We start from the raw sequence: 12,323 nt of genomic DNA on the forward strand, positions 1-12,323 counted from the left end.
CCAGAAGTGAATTTTCAGCATATTGGAAGAACAGTCTTGGGCTTTCTCCACTCTACTGATCTATATTCGAAAGTGTAGGGTAAAGTAGTGTGGTATATTTCATTACCTCCCAATGTCCCCCACCTGTATGAATGAATGAACCATTGTAAAGCGCTTTGAGCACTTGGAAAAGCGCTATAGAAATGCAATTCATTATAAAAATGCAATTCATTATATGATACACATTTATGGACTTATAGAGCCAATTTGAACAGACACACACACACACACACACACACACACACACAGAGACATAGGCTGATACTGAGTGGTCTACAGTGCACATTCCAGAGTGGTTGCCCTAACACTAGATGTCCAGTTCAAAGGATGCTTCCCAGAGGGCATCTGACCTTAGCTGACCTCTAGGATCTTGGGGTGTTGTTCGTCTGCACAATGGACACACACACACACACACACACACACACACACACACACACACACACACACACACACACACACACACACACACACACACACACACACACACACACACACACACACACACACACACACACACAAACAAGAGATGTAGCACTCACACCTAGCTCCGTGCACATCCAACACACACGAAGGCAATGTATGCAAGTACATACACACACATGTGAAGTCTGCCTATAAATTCTGTGAGGACAAAGAAACCGTGCCTTGTCCCTTCTTCTTCTTGCTCTGTTCTGTTCCGGCCACACCATGTAGCAGCAAGGCTGACTCCGGTGCTCTATACTCTGTTTTGTCCAATAAATCGACTTGGGGAACATTACTGGAACCTTTCTACTTCCTTTCAACTATATTGTCACACTTGTGCAAAATACACCACAGTAGCAAACTCCTCGCCTGTGGAGGGCAGCATTACAAGTGTCAGTGTACAGCCTGACGGAAACTAAAAAGAAGAAGAAGAAGAAGAAGAACTGTCTTGTTTACTTTTGGTTAACTTTAAGTTTTTTTTTTTTTTACTAATGTGTTGCTTTTAAAATCTATTAGACGTTAATAACAGCAGTTGGTGGATCTACAGTCTTTAGCTGTCTTCTCTCTGTAAAGGACATGTTACTTCTATTTCTGGTGATTCTGTCATGTTATTGTGGTGGTAAGTAACTCATGTCTGTCATGTTAATGCAAACGCAATAGATTTAAAATAATATAACTTCAGTTTTTCGCTACTAAATTATTGTAATGATCTAGCCTTGGATCTAAAGCTCCAATCGAAACCTCTCTCTCCGCTGTAGAGCTCCGAGATGAGGTTCCACTAGGGCGAGGCGGCTAGGCAGTGGCAGTAGCCCTGAAACATGACTGTCATACCATGACAGACGAGCGTCATGTCATTCTAGGGTGCCTGTAGGAGGCGACACCGGCGAATATAGACCCCTTAACAGACGACGTCACACTGATAATAACCAGTATGCGCGCAACCAGTATGCGCGCAATGAAACCCATTCTGTCAGGTCTCCCTAGGACGCGCCTCACTAGCCAACACACAAGTAGGGGTTGGGGTTGGGGTAGCCATGGTTGTATACAAGCGTCATGGTGCCGAGTCCCCCTGGTCTAAAGTTGTGTTCGATTTTTTCACATTGCCATCTCTCACATAAACATAAACGTTCAGATTTCAAATATAAAGTGCTTACCACCGAGCCACGGATGTTACAAGGCGATGCGGACCGCGATGAGTACCCGTATCTCCCGTATTGTTCAATAAAAAGCATTTTAATCCCATCGCCGGCCATTTTCTCCAAATTGTCTCCGATACTTTCAACCATGCGACACTAATGGTTGGGAGGTGTATTGCACTCTGATACATTACAAAACAAAAAAAAACAAAAAAGAAAATGGCCGGCGATGGGATTAAAATGCTTTTTATTGAACAATACGGGAGATACGGGTACTCATCGCGGTCCGCATCGCCTTGTAACATCCGTGGCTCGGTGGTAAGCACTTTATATTTGAAATCTGAACGTTTATGTTTATGTGAGAGTTGGCAATGTGAAAAAATCGAACACAACTTTAGACCAGGGGGACTCGGCACCATGACTGTCATGGTATGACAGTCATGTTTCAGGGCTAGGGTTGGGGTTGGGGTGTGCTGAAACCAGCGCACCCCAAAACAACAGGTTGGGAATTGATTGCGTAAAACAATCACCTGTGCGTCCAGTCTCAATTTTAGTAAACATTGGTCTATGATGATTCTTACCCTTTCCCGCACATCATATCCAAAAAGTAAAGGTCGTCCCCACTGCTCTCAGATGTTTAATATTTTAGCGCTCGAGAAAATCAAACCGACGGGTTGAAACAAGCGTTTAAATCGCTTTTTGTGGCATGTTTTCCCAATGCAATTTTACGGGAGCAGTTACTGCGCATGCGGACGGGGGTTGACTGGCCAGTGGCCACAGTGACAGGTGGAATAAATATTTGTTTTAATTAGTAATCTAAATCTGTGATGTAACTTGTTATTAAGTTTTCAAATAATTGCAGTGGATTTTAAAAGTACAATATTTGCCCCTGAGATGGAGTAGAAGTATAAAGTATTGACATTTTTAAATACTCAAGTGAAGTAAAAGTACCTCAAAGTTGTACTTAAGCACAGTACTTGAGTAAATATACTTTACTTTCCACCATGGTAATTCATTATTAACTATATACCTGCAAATAATACAAACATTTGATCGATTTCTTTGCAGACTATGCCCTTATACCAACCCCTGTGATGTTCAGATAGCAGACTCAGGGTCGGCAACTTTGATGATGGAGCCACTATGTTTCCACTCCAGAGGGCCACATTTCATACTGGGGCAGAAACCATATCTCGGTGTTTTAACTTTTTTTTGTAAATTAATGCCCTACTTCGTCATTCATACAAGCTCGAATAGTTTTTTGCAATTTTTGAATTGGAATCCTGAAAAGTAATTTTTTAATTTAATTTCAAGTTAACTTTATGAACTTAGATACAAATATATTGGACATAAAAAAAGACAATATAATTTTAATACTAGTCATTAAGCCACTAATATAGACGTATAGAAGTAATTAAAGCGGGTCATGTTTGCATGTTTGGAATTGTAACAGCTGAAATCAATAATATATCAGTATTCCGATATTAACCTGCGGGCCACATTAAGTGAAGGTGGGGGCCGCATGTGGCCCCCGGGCCGCCAGTTGCCCATGTATGAGATGATTAACCTCTCTCTGTCTGTGTTTGAAGGCTCATATGGATGGACCACACAAAAAGAGGTATGCTATGGGAGTGATTTGACTATATCTTTGGGTGATACCGTACCATACCATGCCCCTATGGTCTATACCTTTCGTCGAGCGTGGTTCTTCGTGCCAGCTAAACCAGGCAGCCATAGTGTACCAAATGATGAACGGATACAAGTGGCCACGAAGAACCGGACGGTGAGTTAGACATATTGGATATGATCTCCTACATCAGTGGTTCTCAAACATTTTAATTTCAGGTAGCCCCATAACTTTTGTACACTCCATTACTACTCTTGACAAAATATACAACACCAAAGGCCAAGTGGCCTTGCACCTGAAGTGATTACATTTCAGACCTGGGTTGAGGACATTTGACTATTTCTTTGCAGACTATATACTCTCATGCCAACCCCTGTGATGTTCAGATAGTTTAATCGAGGATTATTTTATGACAGATCCTACGATCTTACTTGAAGCAGAACGAGTTTACAAGGGTAGAATTACAATTGGCTCTCGTCTCTGTTTTTGTGTTCTCCCCAAGGACCCACGCTACGAGATATCGAGAGCTGAGTTCATCATACGGGAGGTGACAGAGAGAGATGAGGGTTTTTTCGCTTATGACAAGTCATTCATATACCCATTCAGAGTGGGAGTCAAAGGTGAGACCATATGTGTTCCAGTGCTGTTCTAGGATTTATGTAAATAACAAGACTAGGCCCACAAAAAATGTTCGTCGACTACCTTTTTTTCACTCACGAAAACTAAATAAAAACTAAGCTAGCATGACTAAAACTATGACTAAATATATATATAAAAAAATAAAAACTAAGACAAGTCATTTGGCTGCGTGTGCTGTGTCGTGCTCCATCTGCAAGCTCACAACGAGTTGTGAGCTTGCAGATGTGGATTTAGTTAACTAAAACCTTATAATATTTAGTCAACTAAAACTAGACTAAAAGTAAAACATTTCAGATGACTAAAACTAAATGGAATTTTATTCAAAAGACTGTGTCTAAGACAAAATCAAGATTTGCTGTCAAAATGAACACTGTTTCTGACGTACCTCCCCCTTCAGGGGAGTCTCTGGTTATAATGGAGACGTGAACAGAATCTATGAAATGATAACTAAACCGGTTCTGGAAGGTTGTGGGTTTTACACTTCATGGTTGAAAAGAGCCATATGACGTGTGCATATGATATGCATGTGTGACTACTGTACATTTGGTCATGGTTTCAGCAACCTTCCTTATTCGGCCTGCCTCTGAAATAGTCTAACTGATGGCATCATCCCTATCCAAATTTGGACAATCCGAGCCCCACTGATTTCTATTATAAAAAGGGAAGTTAAATGAAAATATGTGAACAAATTTGTGAGTACAGAAGAAATTTGCCGCTGATCAGTCCAGTGGTTTGTGAGATTAGCTCCAGAAAGACAGACATACAGATCCATAAGCTAACAATGCTTGTAGATCAGTTATTTCCGCTATTTTTGCATTTGTTTTAAAGTATGAAATTATTAAATTTGTCAGTCATTTCTTTCTATGTTTAAAGGGATAGTTCACCCCCAAAATGTATTTTTAATTTTTATTTTTTTTATTACAAAGCCTAAAAGGCACACAGAAATGTAATTTGTATTCATATGTTCCAATGTTCAATGCCAAAAACACAATTCAATCGTTAATCGCAATTATTTGTACGACAATTAATCGTCAACTTCGATGTTCTAATCGTGACAGCCAGACTGTTGACTCACACAATTTGCAAATGCTTCCGTCATACAGTCTGTGCAAAGGAAGCGCTAGAAATGAGCCTCCTCCCCGCATCCGTTTCGTCTTTGCAGTTGCGCTAATTTGGTGTAAATGTAAATCCAAATAATCAAAGTCTATTTAGCCTGCTGCTTGTCAGAAATGGATATTTCAAATAAATGTTAAAAGATGTTTCAAAGTATATTTTCGTCAACAGACATGACGAACAGACGACAGGGTTGTGCATTTCCAGACTCTATATAGCATTCAGAGATTGTGGAATAGTTGTCTTGCAAAAGAATTGTGACAGACACAGGCCCATGCATGCAGACACACAGACACACCCTTTTATAGACAGCGAGACTCTTTCAGAACCACGCCTTTAAAACTGATTAAATCACAAGTCCTGACCACATTATTTCACTGTAATGTCAGTTAACCCCTGTCACATTATTAAGTATTATTCATGTTTCCCCCTCTGCATGTTTGTGTGTGTGTGTGTGTGTGTGTGTATTGTATTACTGTACTTGTGAGGGCCTAATGTCCCCATAAGTATAGTAGAATTTGAGAAATAGACACTGTGAGGGCCATTTACCTGGTCCTCACAAGAGAAATGGTTGTTTTATGGTAAAACATAATCTTAGTGTTAGGCTTACAGTTATGAAAAGATTCATTTTGTGGTTTAAGGGTTGGGGTTGGAGTTATGCCTGATTTATTAGTTGCACGTGGGCGTCGTGCACCGAAAATAGCAGATCTACAAGCTCACAAGGCATTGCAGCACGACCTGTTGTGAGTTTGTGGATTGGCTATTTGTGGCTTTAGGATTATGGTTAAAATAGCAACAGTGGTAAAAATGGCATTTGTAAAATCACTGTCCTAAAGTGTGTGTGTGTGTGTGTGTGTGTGTGTGTGTGTGTGTGTGTGTGTGTGTGTGTGTGTGTGTGTGTGTGTGTGTGTGTGTGTGTGTGTGTGTGTGTGTGTGTGTGTGTGTGTGTGTGTGTGTGTGTGTGTGTGTGTGTGTGTGTTTGTTTAGATTGCTCAAGTAGAGTGACAAAGGTGTTTGGATCTGACTACTACTTCAGATGTCCCACTGATGCGTATTCCCTGGAATTCATTCCTCTGGATTACACATATGGGTCAGACGAGGTAGGAATGCAACTATTGATTATTCTATCTACAAGTTCACAAAGTGTTGCAACACAAGCTTGTGGATTGGCTATTTTCATAACGTTTTGTTATGTCTTTATTTGCCGCCTATACTAATATCCAAAATAGTGGGGATGGGTATCATTAGGATTTTATCGATTCCGACATCAATAATTGTCAACATTAATGAATAGTAACCTCTCATGCATTTATTCCATGTCTTGTCAACACAATGGAAACAGTAGCAGTTAAAGCTTGTTGTATGCTTTATTTATAGGAAGATACTCGACCCTTAATTGATTAGGATTTTATAGATTTTATGGGTACCCAATACCCAGCAATTTGGATTTGGTTCCTTCCTACTTGAACCTTCTCTCGCTACCCAAGCCGATTATTCTATGAAATGATCGATTTAGTTTTTTCTTTACCCAGTCCCAGGTCTTGTGGAATCGCACTAACCCGGCAGCCAGTGAGGCAGGAGGCAGGGGAAGGATGCTGAACAACAAGTGGATTATGAACAAACTCACCTATGAATCTGTTGGCTACTACACCTTCAGGGACATAAACCACAAGTTTGCTTCCAGAAAAAGGATGAAAGTTGAAGGTTAATGATGTAGAATTATCTGACATTGTATCACAAATAACTCAGTGGTGGGCAAAGTCCTCAACCCCAGTTTCTTGAGTCAAAGTATAGATACTTTAAAAAAAACTTTAAAAAGATTTTCCAGAAATGTACAAAAAATATTAATAGTAGTGAAAATAGCTGATCTCCATCTACTACACCAAATCTCTTTGGCAAAAATAGCCGATCTACAAGCGTTTTGAGCTTGGAGATCGGCTATTTTTGGCTTCCCATCTACACCAAATGTCTTGGGCAAACATAGCTGACCTACAAGTGCTTTGAGCTTGTAGATCAGCTATTTTTGCCACCCCCCCTATTTTTGGCTACTGACGTTCAAGTGGTTAAGTGGTTAATTCATAATGTACTTTTTCCTTTCTTAGAAATACTAGAGGTTCGGGCCGCTTTGCGGTCCTCACATCTAGAGATCGGGCCGCGTTGGGGCCCTCACAGCTACGTTGCACCAGTGATCCAACTGATATGGCCATATATGGAGATCTCCATCTGTCAGTCCTTGTCCCTTTTATGGGCATACAGTATCCCCATAAAAGAAACAAGGACTGACAGATAGAGATCTCCGCATACTGTATATGAAGATCTCTGTATTGTGTAAAAGAAATGGTGGGCAATATATACGACAGCGGCTACCCCCAATTGTCATTTTTGAGTTGTATGACTATGAGCCGAGATGAGGAGACGATTGAGCTAACGCTAGCTGGTAGGCTAGCTGGCATTACATGGGACCGTACCTACCTATGTTCCCCAGGTTCTATGTTCCCCAGGTTCTATGTTCCCCGCTTTCCTAGGAGAGCGGGGAATATAGGACCTAACCTAAACCTAACCCTAACCATAACCTTAGTGGGGGAACATAGCTCCGGGGAACATAGGTATGACCCCGCATTACATCAGGTAGGCCTAGCCTGCAACAAATTATGTCGCCTCCTTATAATTAATAATCAGTCCTTTAATCCATGGGTTGTTAGCTTGCCTATCGCGGCTGCATACTGTATATACTGGAGCCCTGAATTATAGGTGAATTAATGTTGTGTTGCTGTTAGGGAACAATGTTGTGTCTGCAAAGTGTGGAGTTATTTGGAGCATGCGTCTGCTGTGAGACAATAGCGAACACTGACTCCGCACTCCATGGGTGTCCTCCTCAATTCTGGTAGACAGATTGTACACTCAACAGTACAATATCTGTATTTGAAATGTGGTGGAGTGAAAGTCAGAAGTATCCAAAAAAATGTTAAATGTTAATATGCAAGTACATGTAATGTACTTCGTTACTGTCCACCACTGCAAATGATCCTCTGATATTTCAGTGTTTCATCCTGACTTAATTCCATAGTTTTATTTTAATGCCATCCCTTCTATCTCATATTACAGAGCAGAAACAGTACTTTCAGGAGAAAGTCCAGGGCCAGGACCTCCACATCACATTTGGGATGGATCCTGCGTTGTTTGACATGACCTTTAAAGCAAATGCGGATCATTCAGAGAAAGTGCTGGTGATGAAGGCAGGCGAACTGCACGTGTTCAACACGTCGATGTCAGGCTTGTTTCCAGGTAGAATTAAAAAGCTATATGGACCGACGCTGCAGATTGCCATTGAGGACCTCCAGCCATCAGACTCGGGTCGCTTTGATTTCAGTGACTGGCAGGGCAACCTGGCCCTCGTGGTGTTTCTGCAGGTAAAGGGTGAGTTACAGTATGCTGCACTGATCCTGGTAGCACGTTAATGGGCCTTTTCCACTATGAAGGGTAACCCAGAACCTTCATAATCTGATACTTTCCAGAACCCATGAACCCTGTGATGGTGTTTTGTTTGATTGCACCAGAATGATAGACAACACTCACTTTCTGTCCATTCAGGTACATCTCATTTATTTAATATAGCAGGCAACATAAATCAGACGGACGCGTTTCGACTACAAAGCCTTCCTCAGCGCAATCATGATTCCTCATCGAAAGATGATTATGTTGAGGAAGGCTTTGTAGCCGAAACACGTCTCTGGGTCATGTTGCCTTATTAAATAAATGAGAAGTACCTGAATGGACAGAACATGAGTGCTGGCTATCATTCTTTACATGATTTACTTTTGGAGCCCAGCAAGTTGTTGATATCGCTTTTGTGACTGGAGTCTGTGCTCGCATTCCATTTAGTTTGCATTACAACCATAACCACCGCTGAAGGGGGAAGTACCTCATTAAAAAACAAATGAAAAGGTGAAAATAGCTATTTTAGACAAATGTTGAAAGTATTAGTTCTGAGTTCTTGGGTTCCCAGAAGTCAAGGTTAGTAGTACCTCCTGAGCAGGGCCTAAATTAGATCGTGAGAACCATATATGAAACCAAGCCGCAAATGGAAACAAATCATGAACCTCTTTCAAGGCACGGCAAGGTTCGCTTAGTTCTTGTGTTCGAAAAAGAGCCTTTAATCTCATCAAAGTTTCTGGTTCACGTAAACAAACCAGGGCACTTCTTTCTGTTCTTTCAGAGCGTTATCCCTATCTCAGATATATTGGTGTTGCCTTCGGCATATTAGCGGTGGTGTTCTGCTGTTGCTATGTGAGAAAGCGCTGTTGCAAGAAGACCACTAGAAAGAACAACTCTGTTCCTGACACTGCACCAGATGTATATTACCATGATGTGAGTATCCAACACAATGTATATTACCATGATGTAAGTGCCAACACAATGTATATTACCATGATCTGAGTACCCAACACAAACACACCCTGCTTAGACTAATTTCAGAATAGTTCATATTTGAAGCAACTCTATGTTTTCTTGTGAAACTGCTATGTTCAATTACAGGACAACATTCTGCCGTCCACTTCAGCTCATCCTAGTCCTAGTCCATCACATGGACCAACTTACCCACTCTACCCCCAAGAGCCTGGATCCAGTTACCAGCCACCACCGGTAGCTGTTTATCATATCATAATGTGTCCACCTCAAATGTATTCTATACCAGTGGTTCTCAAACGCTTACATTTCAAGGACCCATAACTGAGTTACAGACCTGTAAAGATCAATTTAGAACCCTGAGGGTCCCTGTACCACACTTTGAGAACCACTGATGTATAACCTGACAGATAAGAATTGATAAGGATTGTTTCATCTTACAGGTGCCTGGTCCTGAAGAACCTCATATGAGCTCATCTCAACCTGAGGTATGGACCCACTCCCAAATAAATAAGGAAACCAAATAGCTTTGTGCTTAAACCCAAAGCCTCGTTTCCGCTAAGCCCTGTGTGATGTGCTTTTTACTCCACTACAATTTGACAGCTTTAGTTACTCTGCATATTACAAAACATACTGTTAAACTCTATTTTATACTTTGGCTATTTTCTAAAAGGATTGACACATTTTTGAACAATTGGGAGTACTTTCAGTTTTGTTCCTTAATCATGTTTTGATGCTGATACTTTTTACTCAAGTAGTTTCTCATATTGTATATTTACTGCATTAAAGTATAATGTCTTTCTCCAGGCGAGGACCACAGGATCAGAGGAACCTCCTCCATATGATTCTCTCTTCTCTTCTGATGCTGAACCCCAGTTTGAGCTGAAGGGAATGACGTTCCCCTCCGCTCCACCCCTCAGTTCAGACACGCCTCACTCTGATGTCTACACCTCAGACAAACTCAACTTTCTTTAGGAAAAAAACTAGGGAAAAAATCTAAAGATCAGTTGATGCTTTTTGACTTAACATTAGCCTGCCGGCCTTTTATCCCCTGCATAACGTACCGGCATGACAATCTCAGGTTCTTATTGACTGATGATTTTCTCACGGCCCCTACACTTCTCCCCCACGCAATGGAGTCACATTGTATTGTAAAGATCCATGTTTACACAACAGGTCTAATTTAAATAGAGCACAGCTCATTTATTTGGGATAGACTATACTTTAATTTTTTTATTAGACTGCTCACAATGGCGGAGTATCCTCTTGGTAAATTCACTGTCCGTGAGTTGGATAACTGATTTAAAAATGTATAAACGAACACCGAGGATTTGACTGCAGGAGCTGACATGACAGAGAGAGACACAGCGAGAGAGACACAGCGTGAGTGCTTAAGGGCTATAAATAAGTCTGATAGCTTCATCTTGCTTAAGTTTACAATTTAACAAAGTCCAAACTAGTTTCTTTTGCCAGCCTGTGTGTCATTGCTTGTGGAAGCTACAATGAATGCAACACCCTGTTATGTAATGGAACTCCCCAGGGGTTCCTGACGTGTCCAAAGGGAGGATAAATGCATTTTGCCATAGAAAGGAGGTGTACACTGGCGCTTTTGCCCCCTTTTTTATCCTTTGTACACATAATGTTTTGTATTTGTTGATGATGTGTATTATTGTGTTATTTTTATGCTATGCTTATGAATTGAATACATAGGACCACCATGGAGTTTTTTGTGTTATCCTTTTAGTCTGAATGTCTGACTGTACCTCGTGCTGTTTACATTTTTGACTAAAAAAGCATTCAATCAATCAATCAATCAATCAATCAAAAATGTACTGGATGTCACAGGGGAAGACTTGGACATTACCTTAGGGGAAGAATTCACACCATCTTAGGCCTAAGGGTCTAGGCCCTAGACTCTAGGGTGAATAGGAACGGACAGCATATGGAAGCAAGAGGATCACTTTGGGTGGACGTTGACTATATTGGCACATCCAGGGAGGGACACTGATATATTAGAGTCAGAGTATTTCATTCCAATAGATGGCGGTAATGCAACTTTATGGATGCCATCCGCTGTAAAACACTAAAAAGAAGAGAAGATAATTCACTGAGGGAATTTAATATGAATATTTATTTATTTAATATTTAATATTTTAAACTCTATGGTTCACACAAACTCAGACCACTGGGTCTGGGCTATGGAATGGACTGTATAGGGAATAGCAATCGACGGCCATTTTGTGGTTCCACAGATAGAGAGCCCGTTACTTTTTCCCATTGAGATTTCCGAAAATATTTATATAAATTATTTTAAGCCTGGAACCAAGCCATCCAGGCTCTTGGTGACTCATGACCATAAAACATTTGATTCTGTGTCCAAACATATTTTAATGTTTAATTATATGATACACTTTATTTAATAAATACACTTTTGTTTGCAGTTTTCCAATATTTTTTGACACAGAATCAAATGTTTTGTGGTCATGATTCACCAGGAGTCTGGATTGCTTGGTTCCAGGCTTAACGAAAAATAAATGGGCTCTCTATCTGTGGAACCTCGGCCATACCAATATTTTTGCTAAATCCCATCTCTCATCATTTTCCCTCCATTTCATGTCCTGCCATCCTTTCTATTTCCCCCTCAATTCTCTTCATTTCTTCTGCATACGACAATCCCCTTTCTCCTCTTCAGATTTGCCTACTTCAGGAAACTGATGCCCCTGCATAGTGATTTCCCTTGCGGTGTACTAGACACATGCATTTCTCCTTCCCAATGTATTCCTGAGAGCAATAACATATGCGAGGAGAGACAATGGGCCCCTGGGGAGTGGGGACAGACTTGTAAAAGATTTTTAAAAAAAGTGTGCAGCAATTGAACCAGTTTTACACATTTTGCATGT

At 40.8% G+C, this 12,323-nt stretch overlaps 1 protein-coding gene across 2 annotated transcripts; it reads left to right on the forward strand.

Annotated features, from left to right (window-relative positions):
• The first annotated feature begins 939 nt into the window (after positions 1 to 939).
• On the forward strand, positions 940 to 11,484 carry LOC308080040 (uncharacterized protein). 2 transcript variants are annotated; one of them, XM_080421753.1, is made up of 11 exons: positions 940 to 1,120; positions 3,227 to 3,420; positions 3,767 to 3,884; positions 6,004 to 6,116; positions 6,549 to 6,720; positions 8,122 to 8,433; positions 9,233 to 9,384; positions 9,553 to 9,660; positions 9,867 to 9,911; positions 10,231 to 10,384; positions 10,419 to 11,484. In XM_080421753.1, the coding sequence occupies exons 1-11, from the start codon at positions 1,078 to 1,080 to the stop codon at positions 10,421 to 10,423; spliced, it is 1,416 nt and encodes a 471-aa protein (XP_080277879.1). In that variant the 5' UTR covers positions 940 to 1,077; the 3' UTR covers positions 10,424 to 11,484. The 2 variants fall into 2 exon arrangements, with proteins under 2 accessions (XP_080277879.1, XP_080277878.1); XM_080421752.1 differs by having other exon boundaries at positions 10,231 to 11,484.
• Positions 11,485 to 12,323: the final 839 nt, after the last annotated feature.

The sequence above is a fragment of the Gymnoscopelus braueri genome, assembly GCF_963280865.1.
Source record: "Gymnoscopelus braueri genome assembly, chromosome: 23".
NCBI classification, from domain to species: Eukaryota; Metazoa; Chordata; class Actinopteri; order Myctophiformes; family Myctophidae; genus Gymnoscopelus; species Gymnoscopelus braueri.

What these genes read in the sequence shown, in the direction of transcription:
- LOC308080040 (XM_080421752.1), top strand. Translation starts at nt 1,078, where the DNA reads ATGTTACTTCTATTTCTGGTGATTCTGTCATGTTATTGTGGTG. An exon ending in TCTGTCATGTTATTGTGGTG is followed by an intron (nt 1,121 to 3,226) that starts GTAAGTAACTCA and finishes CTGTGTTTGAAG; the next exon opens with GCTCATATGGATGGACCACA. An exon ending in GGTGTTTCTGCAGGTAAAGG is followed by an intron (nt 8,434 to 9,232) that starts GTGAGTTACAGT and finishes CTGTTCTTTCAG; the next exon opens with AGCGTTATCCCTATCTCAGA.